We start from the raw sequence: 14,563 nt of genomic DNA on the forward strand, positions 1-14,563 counted from the left end.
ACACAAAAGACATTTTATTTGGTATATTTATTAAGCGTGCCCGGAATTTTTAAGCTACAGATTCAGAACGCCAAGAGAAAACTGGAGTGAAATTTGGAAAGGTGGAATCAATTTCAATTTCAACAAAAAAGGCCTTTGTTTACCCACTCTGAACTCCAGTCAGAAAAAAGAGGAGATTGTTTTCCATTGTAAGAAAAGGTTTTAAAATCTTTCTCCAACAGAATGCTTTGGTTTACTTGATGGAAAAAATAATAATCCAAGCAACAAATGGAATATTTTTTTGGGGTCTAAAAATAAAGTCCATTTTGACTGATCAGCAATAATTATGTTTGTTGAGAATTTATTTTTCAAAAGTTGCTTATTAAGTTTCAAATTTCTTCAAAAATTTATTCCTTCTTAAAATCTTACCTTGTTTTTAGATGTAACCCTTCTGGAAGCACATCCTGGTAAGATTAGTTTAAACAGGGCCACCACGTGAAGGTCCCAGGATACCAGCCCCAAACACGCTTTCAGTATCGTCAGGTCCTTTGCTGGGCAAAAGGCCGGCCCCGGAGGGCCATGCACAGTTGCCGACTGTCCGGTACGCCCCCCCAACCCCGAAGGATCAGGAGAGTACCCTAACCTATATGCGTGCCCCCCTAAGTCCATCCCCCATTACGGGTTCATGCGGTCTGATAGGAAGTAGCAGCGTTTGCCGGCTGTGAATACAGGGCCACGCCCCTATAAAGAGGGACGCACTACCTGCTCCTTTATGGCACGGCATCCTAGGGTTTCCAGGCCGCTGCGTAGGACCCACGCCCCACGTGGATGCCGGAGCATTCACGCGGACGCAACCCGTCCCTTGAAACTGGGTTTGCCCCGCACCTCAATCGGAGAACCAGTCCAACTCCGATGACCTGTGGAGAAACCACCACCTACACCCCACACAAACCACCACCTACACCCCACACAATAACAAGCACACACCCACCACCAACCAGTACATCACAAACACATATTTCAACCACCCTGGACATTCTTATTGTTAAGTAAATCATTAATCAAAATGTAATCTTTAAAAACAATAATAAAAAAGAACAATTTGGGCTGATGGGAATGTTTTTCCCCAAACTTTATTTCAACAAAATCCTGAGAACCAAATTGGCTTTTGTGCTTATTTCCAAAACTTCTTTTTCACTCAAATTTTTCCAGGATGGTTTAAGTTACATATATATGTACAAGCACATTTGAATTTTTTTTTTTGTGAGAGAATTTTTATTACAAAATTGCTAAAAAATGCCGCGCAAATTGGTTCACATAAGATAATAATGTACTGCAGTTGCTTTGACTTATAGAATCAGGATAGATTCAAATTTGCTTGCACATGAAAAAGTACAAGAATTGTGGTTTGACTTACTCTGAACAAAACGAACGACTCCACTTGCAAACTGTCACAATCCGGGGGAACAAGTGCATGTGGCCTTGAGCTGCTAACGAAATGGTTACCTCACCTCAGTTAACATGCAACCTTGTTCCCCCTGCACCGATGATTCCGAACAATCCAACGAATGACTCCACTTGCAAAAACTGTCACAATCCAAGGGGGGGGGGGGACAAGTGCATGTGGCCCTGCAAAAAAATGGTTACCTCACCTCAGTTAACATGCAACCTTGTCCCCCATGCCGACGATTCCGAGCAATCTACAGAACGACTCCACTTGCAAACTGTACACTTTCACAATCCGGGGTCTCTTGTGCATGTTCACGTCTGCAGAAAATCCATGCAATAAATGTTCATTTAATTTGAAGTATTTTCCTTGAATTGCCTTTAGTCAAATAATGAAAATCTGAAATTATTAAATACCAGATTCATTATATCTGCCATGTTTACACTCTAAAAACAGATTGGTTAACATAACCAATCATTGGTTGAATTAACCAACAATTGTTTAATATGTGTTGAACTAATCGGGTTGGTTGGATACATTTTAACCAACATTGGTTATTTAACCAATCTGTTTTTAGAATGACCTATAGTGTCATGCCCCATAACATGTGTTAATTTGTGAAACAAACCCAAACCCAGTTAAATGATGCATTGCTATAGCATCAGCAAAATCCTTTTTTAAGTATCTGACACTTAATGATTTATTTTTTTTGGGGGGGGGGGGTTTACCTCCAAGGTTTCCGAGTGATACAGGCATCCACAGGTAGCGAGGATGGCGAATTCCACTTGTCCCAACATCAGAAAGTCATCTGAATTCCATGTCTCCCACATCAGAATAGGCAGTGTTCCTCAAAGTTCCAGTTGGTCCTTCCAAACACGCATCGTCCTTCCAAAACAAGCATCGTCCTTCCAAACAAGCATCGTCCTTCCAAACAAGCATCGTCCTTCCAAACAAGCATCGTCCTTCCAAACACGCATCGTCCTTCCAAACACGCATCGTCCTTCCAAACAAGCATCGTCCTTCCAAACAAGCATCGTCCTTCCAAACAAGCATCGTCCTTCCAAACAAGCATCGTCCTTCCAAACACGCATCGTCCTTCCAAACACGCATCGTCCTTCCAAACAAGCATCGTCCTTCCAAACAAGCATCGTCCTTCCAAACAAGCATCGTCCTTCCAAACAAGCATCGTCCTTCCAAACAAGCATCGTCCTTCCAAACACGCATCGTCCTTCCAAACACGCATCGTCCTTCCAAACACGCATCGTCCTTCCAAACAAGTGTCCAAACAAACTTCCAATATTGCATGGAGTTCAAGGTAGGCATGTTCTTCAGTTGTGCTTCCAAGACGATTGTATCAAGTTTTGTTGCAGTTTGCAACGAGTCCGCACTGGAGAAACGCAATACTCAACAAAACAGTCATGTCCATCCTTTGTTCCAAACTGGTCAGATGTGCAGCAGTATTGCCTGTACTGTTAATGTCCAAAGTTCATCCAGGGGCAACTTATAATTGGAGGCGATTTTCAGAGTTTCTCCAGAATGACTCTCACATTTTACTGCTCCGTACTGAACATTGTCCCAAGTATGTCAAGGGCCAACTTGAATAAATGTCATATACCTCAATTTTTAAATCATGTGGTTATGGCAAACAAGAAATGTGAGTTACCTTGTTTGTAATTACAGTTTTGAAATAAAATTCTTTCAGGTTTATGCCTTATACTAACTAATCCTTTCAAACATTTCTTTTTATGAATGTAGTTTTTAAATTGCATTTTTACATTGAACACATCCTTTATTGTTTGGCTATTTATCATTTATACCATTTTCATAGAGAATTTAATTTCATTAAAAATTTGTGTCCATTTTTAACATTAAGATTGTTTTTAAATATGCCCTTTTGTAGATTATGCTCTGAAAGAATTTGTTTAAAGCATTTTCATTTCCTTTCTTGTTTGTGCTCATTATTTCAGCCAAATGTAAAAGTTGACTCAAATTGTTTGTTTTTCAATAAATTTTGTCAATGCTACAACTGTTTTTACTGGCAATCCAGCTTTGAGAACCTAAGAAGAAAATGCACAAGTGAACTCACAAGTTCCCAAGAAGCGTGGAATATTTGCCCAGTCCTTGCAACATTTGGACAGGTCTGGTTAGTGGTTAATTAGGTGGTTTATGTCGTCAGTGCCAGTGGTTAATATGACTGTCTGTCAATGGATGCATGCAGATGATTGAATGACCTAATTCAAATGCTGCAAGGGTCTACAGTTTTACACAGAATAGTGGAAACAAAAATGACTTTGGCATACTTGAATGCTACCACATTGCAGTCAAAACTGGATTGCCATCCCAAGTGAGCTGCCTCACATCTAAAGCTAAATTTGACTTTTATGAGCTTTGTCCTTAGGTTTTGTTACATTTATGGTTCTGCTGATGCTTTCTAAATTAACTTAAAATCAAGTGGAAGACTTAGTTTTAGGCACTGGATATTCTTAAATCTAAACAAATATTGATTTCATTTATTAAAGTGAATTAAACATAGTTATACATATTTGAAGTTTAAATTTACTTTTATGAGCACTAACCTAATGTTAAGGTTAGGTTTACTGTGCAACTTATTTTCAAACTATTTTAAAATTGGACTTAATTAGTTCCAAGCATCTACGTGCTCGAGGTCTAAACATCACGAAGATTTAGTCCATTTGTTAATGTATTTGGAATCAAATCACTCATTTCAGATTTCAGTTTAACTACATAACTCATAAGATTATTTCCATGCCCCAAGAAGTTGGCCCAATAGACTTTACTGGAGCTCTGTTCTAGAGCATATTAGTTCAATGAACAGAGTTTAACCATGACAAACCGAATGGCAAGGACTTTGAAAGTTGGGCATTCCTTCAGTTGAAGATCAGCTTTGTGTGGTTCACATAAGCATTCTTGACAGCATCCACTTCATTGGCTCTGAGTCTGACTGTCATGATAACCACCTGTAAATAACAAGAGTGCAACTTATCAGTTTTCAATGGCAGACTTGTGAGAGCTGTATAATTATTTTGCAGGCTAGCTTTAGCTGGCTTTCTTTCAGTAAACGATATTTAGCCAGATACAGGCGCTGTTCTAGAACCAATATTCTTGCCATATTTTCAGTGGGGAGCGCCAATAAAATCCTAAAATCATTCACACTATATTAACTACAAATGCACCCTTGTCACGACAATTTCTTTAGGGGGAGACCGTTAGCATGTACATCACAATCCTTCTTTTTGCTAATGCAAATTTTTTTTACGGTATTTATTTTGGGGAGGGAGCTAGACAAAGTTTTTGGGGGCTAAAGCGCCCCCCCCCCAGCCCCCCCGTAGAACCGCGCCTGGCCAGATTATAGATTATACAGTGCCCCCTTTTGACGCATATACGAGTAGGCCTACATTATAAAATGTATTGAATTACCAACATTGTTTGTGCATGTGCAAGACCTGTGGCCTAGTGGATAGCATGTGAATCTTATGAGTGAGAGATCCCCAGCACAGCAGGGTTCGATTCCCAGCCCTCAACATTTTCAGTTTTTTTTCATCCAAAAAAAATTCAAAATATCCTTTTATTATTTTAAATAATAAAAGAATTTGTTTTAATTACGGGAAATAAAGTCTGAAATTGTAACATGGTCAGATTCCATCTCGTTAATATGAAGTTACGATGACAATGTTGGTGCGTAACCAGACTAAGATTTATCACGGTAAAAATGTCTAAGTCCTGAAACATGTTGCTGCTCATGTTCAGTGCCTATCTGGCAAAATATCGATCACTTAAACTTTTAAAGAAGATAGTGGATATTTTGCCGGAGGTAACGCCGGCAAATTAACGTTTATTAAAGGTTTGCCGGCGGCAATCCATATCAACTGAGGGCGCTGTACTCTTTAAGATAGGGCTGAATTATAACATGTATTAAATTCCTTCCAAAGTTGTGTAGCTCAATCGGTGCAGTGGTTAAGCAATTGCTCTAATGAGTGGGATGTCCCGAGTTCGAATCCTGATTCCTGCCACATTTTTAAGTTTTTTTTTCCCATCCCAAATAAATAATAATATTCTTCTTTTATTATTTAATATGTCTCAAACATTTTATTGCAGAGTATTACTTTTTCTTTTTCAGATTTGTGGCTCAGGAGGATTTTTTTTAAAGGGAAATAAATTCCAAAATTATAAAATGGTGTGATTCCCATCTTGTAAATACAAAGTTACAACGATAATATTGGCATGGAGCCAGACTAAAATTTGTCACCGGAAAATGTTGAAATACAAAAAAACAGTAACTGCGCATGTTCAGTGCTAGCTCTACTGAGTGGAGCGTTGAATTACGGGTACCCCTCCATACAAACGCTCCACCGATTTGCCATACTTTGGTAGCACTTACACGGTCGTCATGACGGTATGCATTTTGTGCATGCCCTCGCGAGGACAAGGCCCAAAAAACCTGATAAAGAAAATACAAATGAGAAAGACAGTAACCCTGGATAGATCCACACATTCATGACATTCCATATGACCCCTCAAATTGTTTCAAACAACCGGTAATTTTGAAAAAAGAACAAAATAGTCTGAACTTACTGCTCACAATTAAATGTGTCTGCCGAGTTGCACAGTCTATTTCACTGACGTGACTGATGCATAATTCATTGCGCGCGTGTGTGACGTCACTATTGAAGAAAAACGAGTTGCGCTTACTCAATAGCTGTTTCATGTAGTCATATGTGCCCCGCGCCGTCTGACTGTGGGTTTTTGGTGCGGGGCACATATCAGTACATGAAACAGTCATTGAACTAAAGGTTTGCCGTCTCCAGCAAAATATCCACTGCCTTTAAAGAAAGCCGGCGCCAGCTAAATATACACTGCCAAATTTGAACTTGAATAAATAAGACAAGTTTGTGCATTAAAATTCCTGTTTTTATCCATGCCGAGCATGCATTGCAAATGTCAGTAAATTGTCACAAATGTTTGTTTCATCCTTTTGCCCTTCCTGCCCTCCGTCCATTTTAAGTGTTGGTGCCAACCCCCCCCCCCCCCCCCCCCCCTGCAGTCCAATTTCTGAAACCACGCCCAATCCCAGATTCTCAGAAAATGGAGAAAGGAAAAAAATAACTGACGGAATTCCTTCTTTAAAAACTAAGGATTTCGGACCGTATTTTCTACTGCATCAACTTCAGAAGAATCTACAGTAGTTCAGTCACTTCTACCTAACTTTTTAAGGCTAAATGGGTAACTTTTCAGGCCAAAATTGGAAAACTTACTTTGACTGTTTTGACGTTTTCTCGAAGTCCTCCACCATACGTGCCCCGCCAATTTACGAAAGCGCAACGAACCACGTGAGATTGGTTGGTGAGCCCATTCCCTGGTTCCTGTACTATTGCAATGATTTCAAAGGCATTGGGGAACGCGAACCAGTTATTTCTGCGGCGCCTTCCTCCTTATCACTCAAAACTATCCGGCAATTTTTTGTGGGGAAGTTTTCAGTTTCTTTTAGTTTGGGGTAAAAGTCGGGGTTTTTTTTGTAATTCACAATTTTTGCATACAATCTTTTTCAAATTCTCACAATTTTTATTAAACAATATTGGAGACGTGCATCTACGAAAAGATCGTCTTCAATATAATAGTTTGCTTAGATTTTTTTTTTTTTTTTAACTGCACGAGTTCCCTTATTTTTGTATTGATGGATGGCTCACCCCTTTCCATTAATTTGGTATAGCCAGGACTGTGCCAAATGTATATGCAAATTGTGCAGGTGCAATTGGTCTTTTCTTTCATCACGTGATAACTGCGCAAATTTCCAGAGTGCCGCGATTTTCTATTTATCCTTCTATTTAATAATATTCCTCTATTTTAATAATGTTCCTCTATTCATTATATATTTAATATCTAATATTCCTCTATTTAATAAATTTAGCCTTAGAGGGCGGGCTTTCAATTAGTGCGGCCAAATTAACTTGTCCTCTGATAACCCCCATAAATAGTGAAGACAGCTGAATTAAATTGTAAAAAAAATATCTTTTTATAGGAATATGGAAGGGGTCAAACAAAATGCGCATTTTGTTCGTTAAAGTGGAGTTGTTATTGGTAGTGGGGCCCAGACAACTAATATCGATCATTCATGAAAGGGGCCGGATGAATGGGGGAGGGGGGGGGGGGGCAGTAATTTGGAATTTTTTCATGTTCCAATTGTTGGTGTTCATTGGGTGCTAGAAAAATATTGTTAAAAAAAGCTGCTTGTTTTCAAATGTAAGAGTCACTATAGTGTCGCAAAGCTGAAACAATGATTCATTCAAGACAACTTCAACTTATATGAAGTCTTGAATTAATCAAAGAAGCTGTCTTCTTGCAGACCGAAGTGGGGCCACCAGAAATGCCTTTTGAGATAAATCCACAAGGGAACAAGTGAAGACGACTGTTTTTAATACGAATTGTAGTCTATTAATCCCCGTTGCCACTTTATAATACAAAGAAAGAAAAGAAAGGAAACACTGCACCCCTCCCATAAAATGCAATCTAGCCCCGCCCCCTCCACATAAGGAATTGGCAACAACTGGCATGTCGGTCACCCCTTTCTTAATCCCCCAGCAATAAATGCTTCTGGATCCATCAGTGATTTAGCTGTCTAATCATTTTTTTTAATTGCATGAAGTAAATTTGTGATTGTGTTGATATATTTTCTATTGAATTTCTGTTGATATCCTCATTATAAAGCCTGCATGCCTGATTACAAAACCCAAGTGGTGACCCAGCAGTAGAATTCAGAGGCGGGAGATTGGTCCATCACTGAGGGAGGAATGGAGGCATAACACAACAATCATCTAACCTCAAAGATTTCTCCTTGATTGACTCAAGTCATTGAATGCAATGATTTATTACACGATAATAATCATACAAAGTACACAATGTCAAATAACAATCCCGGACGTCTTAAACTTTGCCCAAAATATCTGGAAAAACAAAAGAAGAGATCAGAAATGTTTCTGCACCAATAACAAATAATACAAATGACTTACAAATTCCAACATATCTCTACTCATAGTTAACCAATAAACTTACTTCCACCAAACGGTGCAAATATCAGATATTTAATTTTTATTTTCAAGATAAGACAAGATAAGTTTGCGGTAGCACCATGTGAATAAATCTCTTTTGTGAGTATGTGTGGTTCTGAAAAGAACCAGAGGGACTTAACGTCTCGAACAGTATGCTCAACACGTCGTCAGGAGAATGAGGGATTCCAACGATGATGAGATGTTATAAGGATGGGTGCAGTGAGGCATGAGAAGGATGCAAACTGGTGAAGCTCCAAACCGGTGAAGCTGAGAAGGATGCAAGTTGACTGATTTACTCAAATGGTGCTACCGCAAACTTATCTTGTCTTAGTATCTTTCCACCATGCAAACCTTCAAATCTTATTTTCAAGTTAAATAAACAAATTGACTGTAGCAGGATGACCGTTCTGGATTACTGTACTGGAACAGGAATCCGGAGGTCACAGGGTCAAACCAGCTCCAGGCAATTTCTTTGTTCAACTTTCACGTTATTATAATGCACAGAGTCAGTTCTCCTTTGTGGTTTATTTTTATGACTGAAACCAAACTATCCAGAAGTCAGCAGATTATCCTGACTTGGAGTCCGTGCCCGAGTGATGACCTTATCTTACAGAGTTGCACATTAATGATCACAAGATAAAAATCACAATGATGTAGTTTGTAAACCATGGCTTAAAGGCATATAGGAACATTTGTATTTCATGCATTTTGTTCGTTTCCAATACAAGTAATATCATCACTGTTCCACAGAAGAATACTCTCAACCTAACATGTTGAAGCTTTGGATATTACACTTTTCAAGAAAAGAGTGAAAAATCCATGCACAAACTTTAGATCAATAACGCGATTTCGTCCATATAACTCTTATTTCATAAATCAGTCAATTGACTTATCATTGGAAATCACCTACATTTCTTGATTTCTTCTTAATGACAGCAAGCCAGATGGAATAATTTCACAGAGTGTTTAGTACCAGTACGATCTTTAATCCAAGTGAGCTTTTTGATTACAATTCCGTAGGTTAATTTTGGGATAAATGCAAATGATCTCATCCCATATCCCTTTAAATGTGCAAATTAATGAGTAAAAAAATCCCCATCAATTAAAACTGCAATCAGATCGGCTTCGCAAATACAGTGTTTAAATCTAATTTTAATCAAAATCTTCTTTCATGTGTCATGCCAGCAACAACGGTTAAACATTATTTACATTCAGTTTACATTTCCAATGTAAATAAATCAAAACGTTGATTCAAAGTATACTTTTTCTCTCCTGCAGAACTGCTTTAACCAAATTGAATGGTTGCATTTGGGCATGTTATATACGACTGTTATCACCTGGGCAACTGCAAAATATCAAAACTGTTAGAAACAAAAAACGTCAGTTTTTGTACAGAATATTGATCATACTTGGAACAAACAAATCTAGTGTCAATCAATACTTTGAAGAGGCTTGCAATGATAAAAACAAGCAAATTGTCCACTTGTACCTGTTTCAACATAATCAGAAACACAGAAACATTTTCATGTATACAACAATTGCAATGATTGGTCCTGAATGAGCAAACATGACTGTCCTCTGACTAAAATGCGTCATTTGGCAATGCAACATTCTACAGGTATATATTATACATGAATTGTTTGACAGTATGAACACTGGTTTAGTAACTCTCAATATGCACATAGGCCTATAGTTGAATAGTAAACAAAATCCACGTTATACTGTCCTTACACAACTGCACCACTTTAAAGGTATATTACATAAACAGTCAAGGTTAAAGATCTATACAAACGTTAGCAAACTGGAATCATAATTTTTGCCATTTTATGCATAATTTACATTAATTTACACAAACGATTTGATAAAGAATGAAGCACAAACACTCAATAAAAAACGTCTGTTTGAAAGGCGTGAAGTTGCGAGAATTTTTCGAATTTGTACATAAGGCAAACGCAAAACAATTCAAAAGTTTGGGGTATTATTCTGTATACTAAGTTTTGCACAGCACTGGTCTATGGAAGGGTGTCGTGCAGCCATTTGCGTGTGGTCACATTAGTTTGTTGGAATGCCATATTACTACATTGATCGGATAACAGGGTAGGAGGAGGCCTTTGTCACAAAAGTTGAAGACATCTCACACAACTTTTACCTAAGATGATGCGATACCAGATATTTTCTTAAAAGAAATGGAAAGGAGAGGTGGATTCTCCTGTTTAATTGACGATTAGATTGTAGATTTATAATAGTACTCAGAGGTCACCCAAGATACAAGGTCAATTTAATATCACTTTCAAGTGACACCCAGAATGCTTAGTACAGTGCTATTATGTTTGAAGATTTCAATGAATCATTTTGTACAGGAATTGTTGATTGACTTTTCACACTGATTGATTGATTAATTGATGGATTGAATTTTTTGGGGGATGGAGGTTCAGTAGAATGAAGAACTATGCTGGGTATATTTGTATTCATAATGTAAGAGGATTCCGAATACATCTATTTGTATTGAAACCCTTTTGTTGACTTTTTATTCATTATCGAGCCCCTTATTGTCCTCTGAAAATAAAGTTGCTGTTGTTATTGATTGTTGTTGTTGTTGCTGTTGTTTTTTAACTGATTCTTTTTTTTGGGGGGGGGGGGGGGAGGGGGTTGCAGAGCATTGACTTCACACAACATGACCCATGATAGGTGCTACTTGTTTCGATGAATGCGGCTCATGAGCGTGGTGCATTCATAGGGAACAGGGTGAGAGTTATGACTTGGTGGGAGATTATTTAGGCTTTTCGAATTCTCCCTCTTCTGTTTCCTTCAGGTGAGGGAGGTCTTGACTGACAACTTGTCTGACGAGCTCAGCATCGAGGCCGATGTTACGAAGTCTCAAGTAACTTAACCCAGGGAGACCTTGGAGATGATGAGTGAGAGCCCTCACTGCATCCAAACTGAATGCATTGTCATCAAGGGTAAGCCCTTCTACACCATGGCCAGCAGGAAGGATGCTGATCAGGTCCTTCACATCATCATCTACCAACCTGCATGCATTGAGCTGCAAGAATTTAAGGGATGACAGTATGTGGCTGACATGTCGCACCCGTGCATGCAGGTTGGTGCCATACAGTGTGAGCCAATCCAACCTGCATCCTTCCAGTGCCTTCAATAGATCAACAACCTCATCCGGTGATCGTTGGAACATAACCAAACCAAGATCGCCTATTTGTTCCTGCATGTGGAAAAACCTGTGTGATACACGCCCCACGTCAAACCATGACTTTGCCTCAATGCAAACCACAACGTGTAATTCAGCAGGGTGCTGTTCATCCACCACACCAAGTGTTTCCTCAAGAAGGATAAGCTCCTCCTCCTCCTGCTCAGACAAGTAGTAGCGAACCGCTATCAGCCCAGCTGACTTCATGCTGTCACTCAGAAGAATTCCCCTGAGAATGGTAAGCTCCTGCTTTCTTACACACATGTGAAAACCTGCACCTTGAAGTGGTGGAGTGACATGCTGTAAGTAGTAGCTCAGTGATTTCAGGTCTTCGTTACTCTTGCAGGCTACCCTAGTTGGTCTGACAAGTTTGGTAGCCAACTCTTCTGAACCAGCCTCGAACATGAGCAACCGGGCCAATCCCTGCAGTTCCTCCTCATCACCTTGCATCTCTTGTATGTGATCCAGAATGAAACCAGCAGCCTGCATTGATCTACCACAACAAAATCTCAGCAGGTATTCCATCGCAAGAACATTGCCTTCTCCAATCTGCTTCAACTGATGACGGAAATTGTTTTCGTCATCTTGTAGCAATTTCACCAGGTGACATGCTGCAAAGTATTCTTGGATGGACTTGTGGGGGAAAGTGACCAACACGTTTACATGCAGACCACTAGTGTAATTTTCAAGTTGAACGAAACCCACAAGACAACCGTCATCTAAGCAAGACTGACAATCCTGAAATTCAGTTTTATCAAACATGAGTCTTTCCCCTCTGAAGTCTAGTAACCCTTGCAATGCAACACGCCCCAAGCTATCAATGATGGACATCATGTTAGACATCACCTGTTCATCACTCATATCTTTATTGCGGCGCTTGAAAAGAGCCAATGCAAAGTCTGCGTACAGCTCGGTAATTCTCTCTGGCAAGGACTGTTGATTCTCCCAAACAATGCACAGCATCTGGGAAATGATTGGAACTACAGCCATTTCCTGCAGATTTGCATTGTCTTTCAGATTTGAAATCAATTTGTCTCCCATGTCAGCATCATCAGGAAGGTTTAATCTGATGTACTGATCTCTGTCTTGTGGTGTGAAGCCAATAGTCTCAACCACTGCATACTGGTGGTCACAGCTCAATACATATTCAGTCAAGTGTGGTCTGGTAGTTACCAGCACAAAACTTTTTGAAAGAACTCTGCTTTGTAAGATATCCTGAACCCTGTACACGCCCTCCTCAGATTCCAAAACATGAGACGGAATTTCATCTACTCCGTCCAACAGCAAAGCAATGCCTGATTCGTGATCATCTATGAACCCTTTCACTATGTGTTTTGTCAGTTTGGTGTTTCGTGCTAGAATTTGGTCAAATATGGCATCCAAGACACAGCTAGATTGCTGCATTTGCCTCAGCTTTATCCAAAGAACAAGATCGAATCTACCAAGAAGCGGTTTTGAACTGAGTGTGATGCAGGAGTTTGCAACTTTCACTAACAGGGTTGATTTACCCGTCCCGGCCCCACCACAAAGGAGAATCTTGATTTCCTTAACTACTTCTGGATTCAACAAATCATCCAAGGAATTGAGCCTAGTGGTCTGATTGATATCTAACAATCTTTTTCCTTCTGGTAATCTCACCGACCTCTTTGATTCTCTTTTGCCTTGAATGTTCTTTCTGAGAAACAGTGGAATAAAGAATTTATCAATATCTACTTTACGTGACTGCACTACAGGGTGTGCAGGAATAGTCGTTGTAGTTCGCTTGTAGTTGTCAATAATTTCCTGTTGCAAATCCTCAAAGGTACCTGGCCCCTGGTGTCCGGTGGTTTCTAAAATAAATCATGAAATCATTATGAGTAAACAATTTGAGTATACATGAACATGATTCTGAACAATGCTTTCAAGCTGCAATAATTCATCAAAACCAAACAATCTACATGTCCATTATTAGACCTATAATTTTTCTTCTGCAAACCGGTTTATTATTGTTTTACCTGTGTTCCCTAACATATTTGATTGGTAGAAGTTTCCAATTACATGCAGTAAAATGTACATGTTCACTGAGAAATTTTGCCTAGGATTTAAATCTACATATCCACATTTCCTGTTTAAATAAAGGGTCTATATGCGATGAATTTTTCTTAGGAACACAATTTGTGCAACTTTCTATTCCCTTAAATGTATGAAAACTATTTAACATCCTTTTTTGGTTAATTTGATTGAAAAGTGCATTTCTTTAAACACTTAAAAAATGTCCATGCTTTTCCAGACAACTGAGGGCTCTGTTGCTATGATGTCATTCCAGGAAGACACTGTTAGAGGTTTTCTGTTCAAATCAAGCACCCATTATTTGCTCATTGAAAACATTTGTAAGAAAGGTTTGCTCATTGGCTTACTGTCATGTACTGACACAACAACGACAAGCCAAAGAAAAGAAAGTTTACTAACTCAATATATCAAAAATTCTGGCAACTTGTTGTGCTGAAATAACTGTAACATTTAGGTTTCTGACCAGAATGACATCAGAGTTTTGCTCATGAATATGGAAATTTGGATTAGCATAAACACACAAAAAGCACCAAAATACCCTTGAAAAAGCAAAAAGGAAAATGAGGTTAAATTGGACACAAAGGTGCATTTCCAAGGATTGCATTGAAACAAAATCACATTACATGGGCCATTTAATTTGGCATCCCTAAGATCAAAATGCATGTACTGATAAACGCAGTTGCACAAGGTTGACATTGCGTGCAATAGCCAGTCTCTATTCACTCAGCGATGAAGTCAAGGCAGAAATTTTGACCACACCACAAACGGGGTGATGAAAGGACGAACTGTTGCTGGTGGTACACAACAGAAAGCACACCGTTT

The 14,563-nt window shown here is 39.0% G+C and overlaps 1 protein-coding gene and 1 long non-coding RNA gene across 4 annotated transcripts in view; both read right to left on the bottom strand.

Annotated features, from left to right (window-relative positions):
* Positions 1-2,927: 2,927 nt before the first annotated feature.
* LOC119732893 lies at positions 2,928-6,759 on the bottom strand. Its single transcript, XR_005271625.1, has 2 exons — positions 6,700-6,759; positions 2,928-4,404 (listed from the first exon to the last, which is right to left on the bottom strand). It is a non-coding gene; the product is annotated as an uncharacterized LOC119732893 (long non-coding RNA).
* Positions 6,760-9,873: 3,114 nt separating this feature from the next.
* The window catches only part of LOC119733180, a 36,926-nt gene continuing 32,236 nt past the window's right edge, over positions 9,874-14,563 (bottom strand). For all 3 annotated transcript variants that reach the window (XM_038206760.1, XM_038206761.1, XM_038206759.1), the window contains one exon: positions 9,874-13,521. In XM_038206760.1, the coding sequence (XP_038062688.1) occupies positions 11,261-13,521 (2,261 nt within the window). In that variant the 3' untranslated portion in view covers positions 9,874-11,260. The remainder of the gene's footprint in view (positions 13,522-14,563) is intronic.

This window comes from Patiria miniata, unplaced genomic scaffold, assembly GCF_015706575.1.
Source record: "Patiria miniata isolate m_02_andy unplaced genomic scaffold, ASM1570657v1 HiC_scaffold_25, whole genome shotgun sequence".
NCBI lineage: Eukaryota > Metazoa > Echinodermata > Asteroidea > Valvatida > Asterinidae > Patiria > Patiria miniata.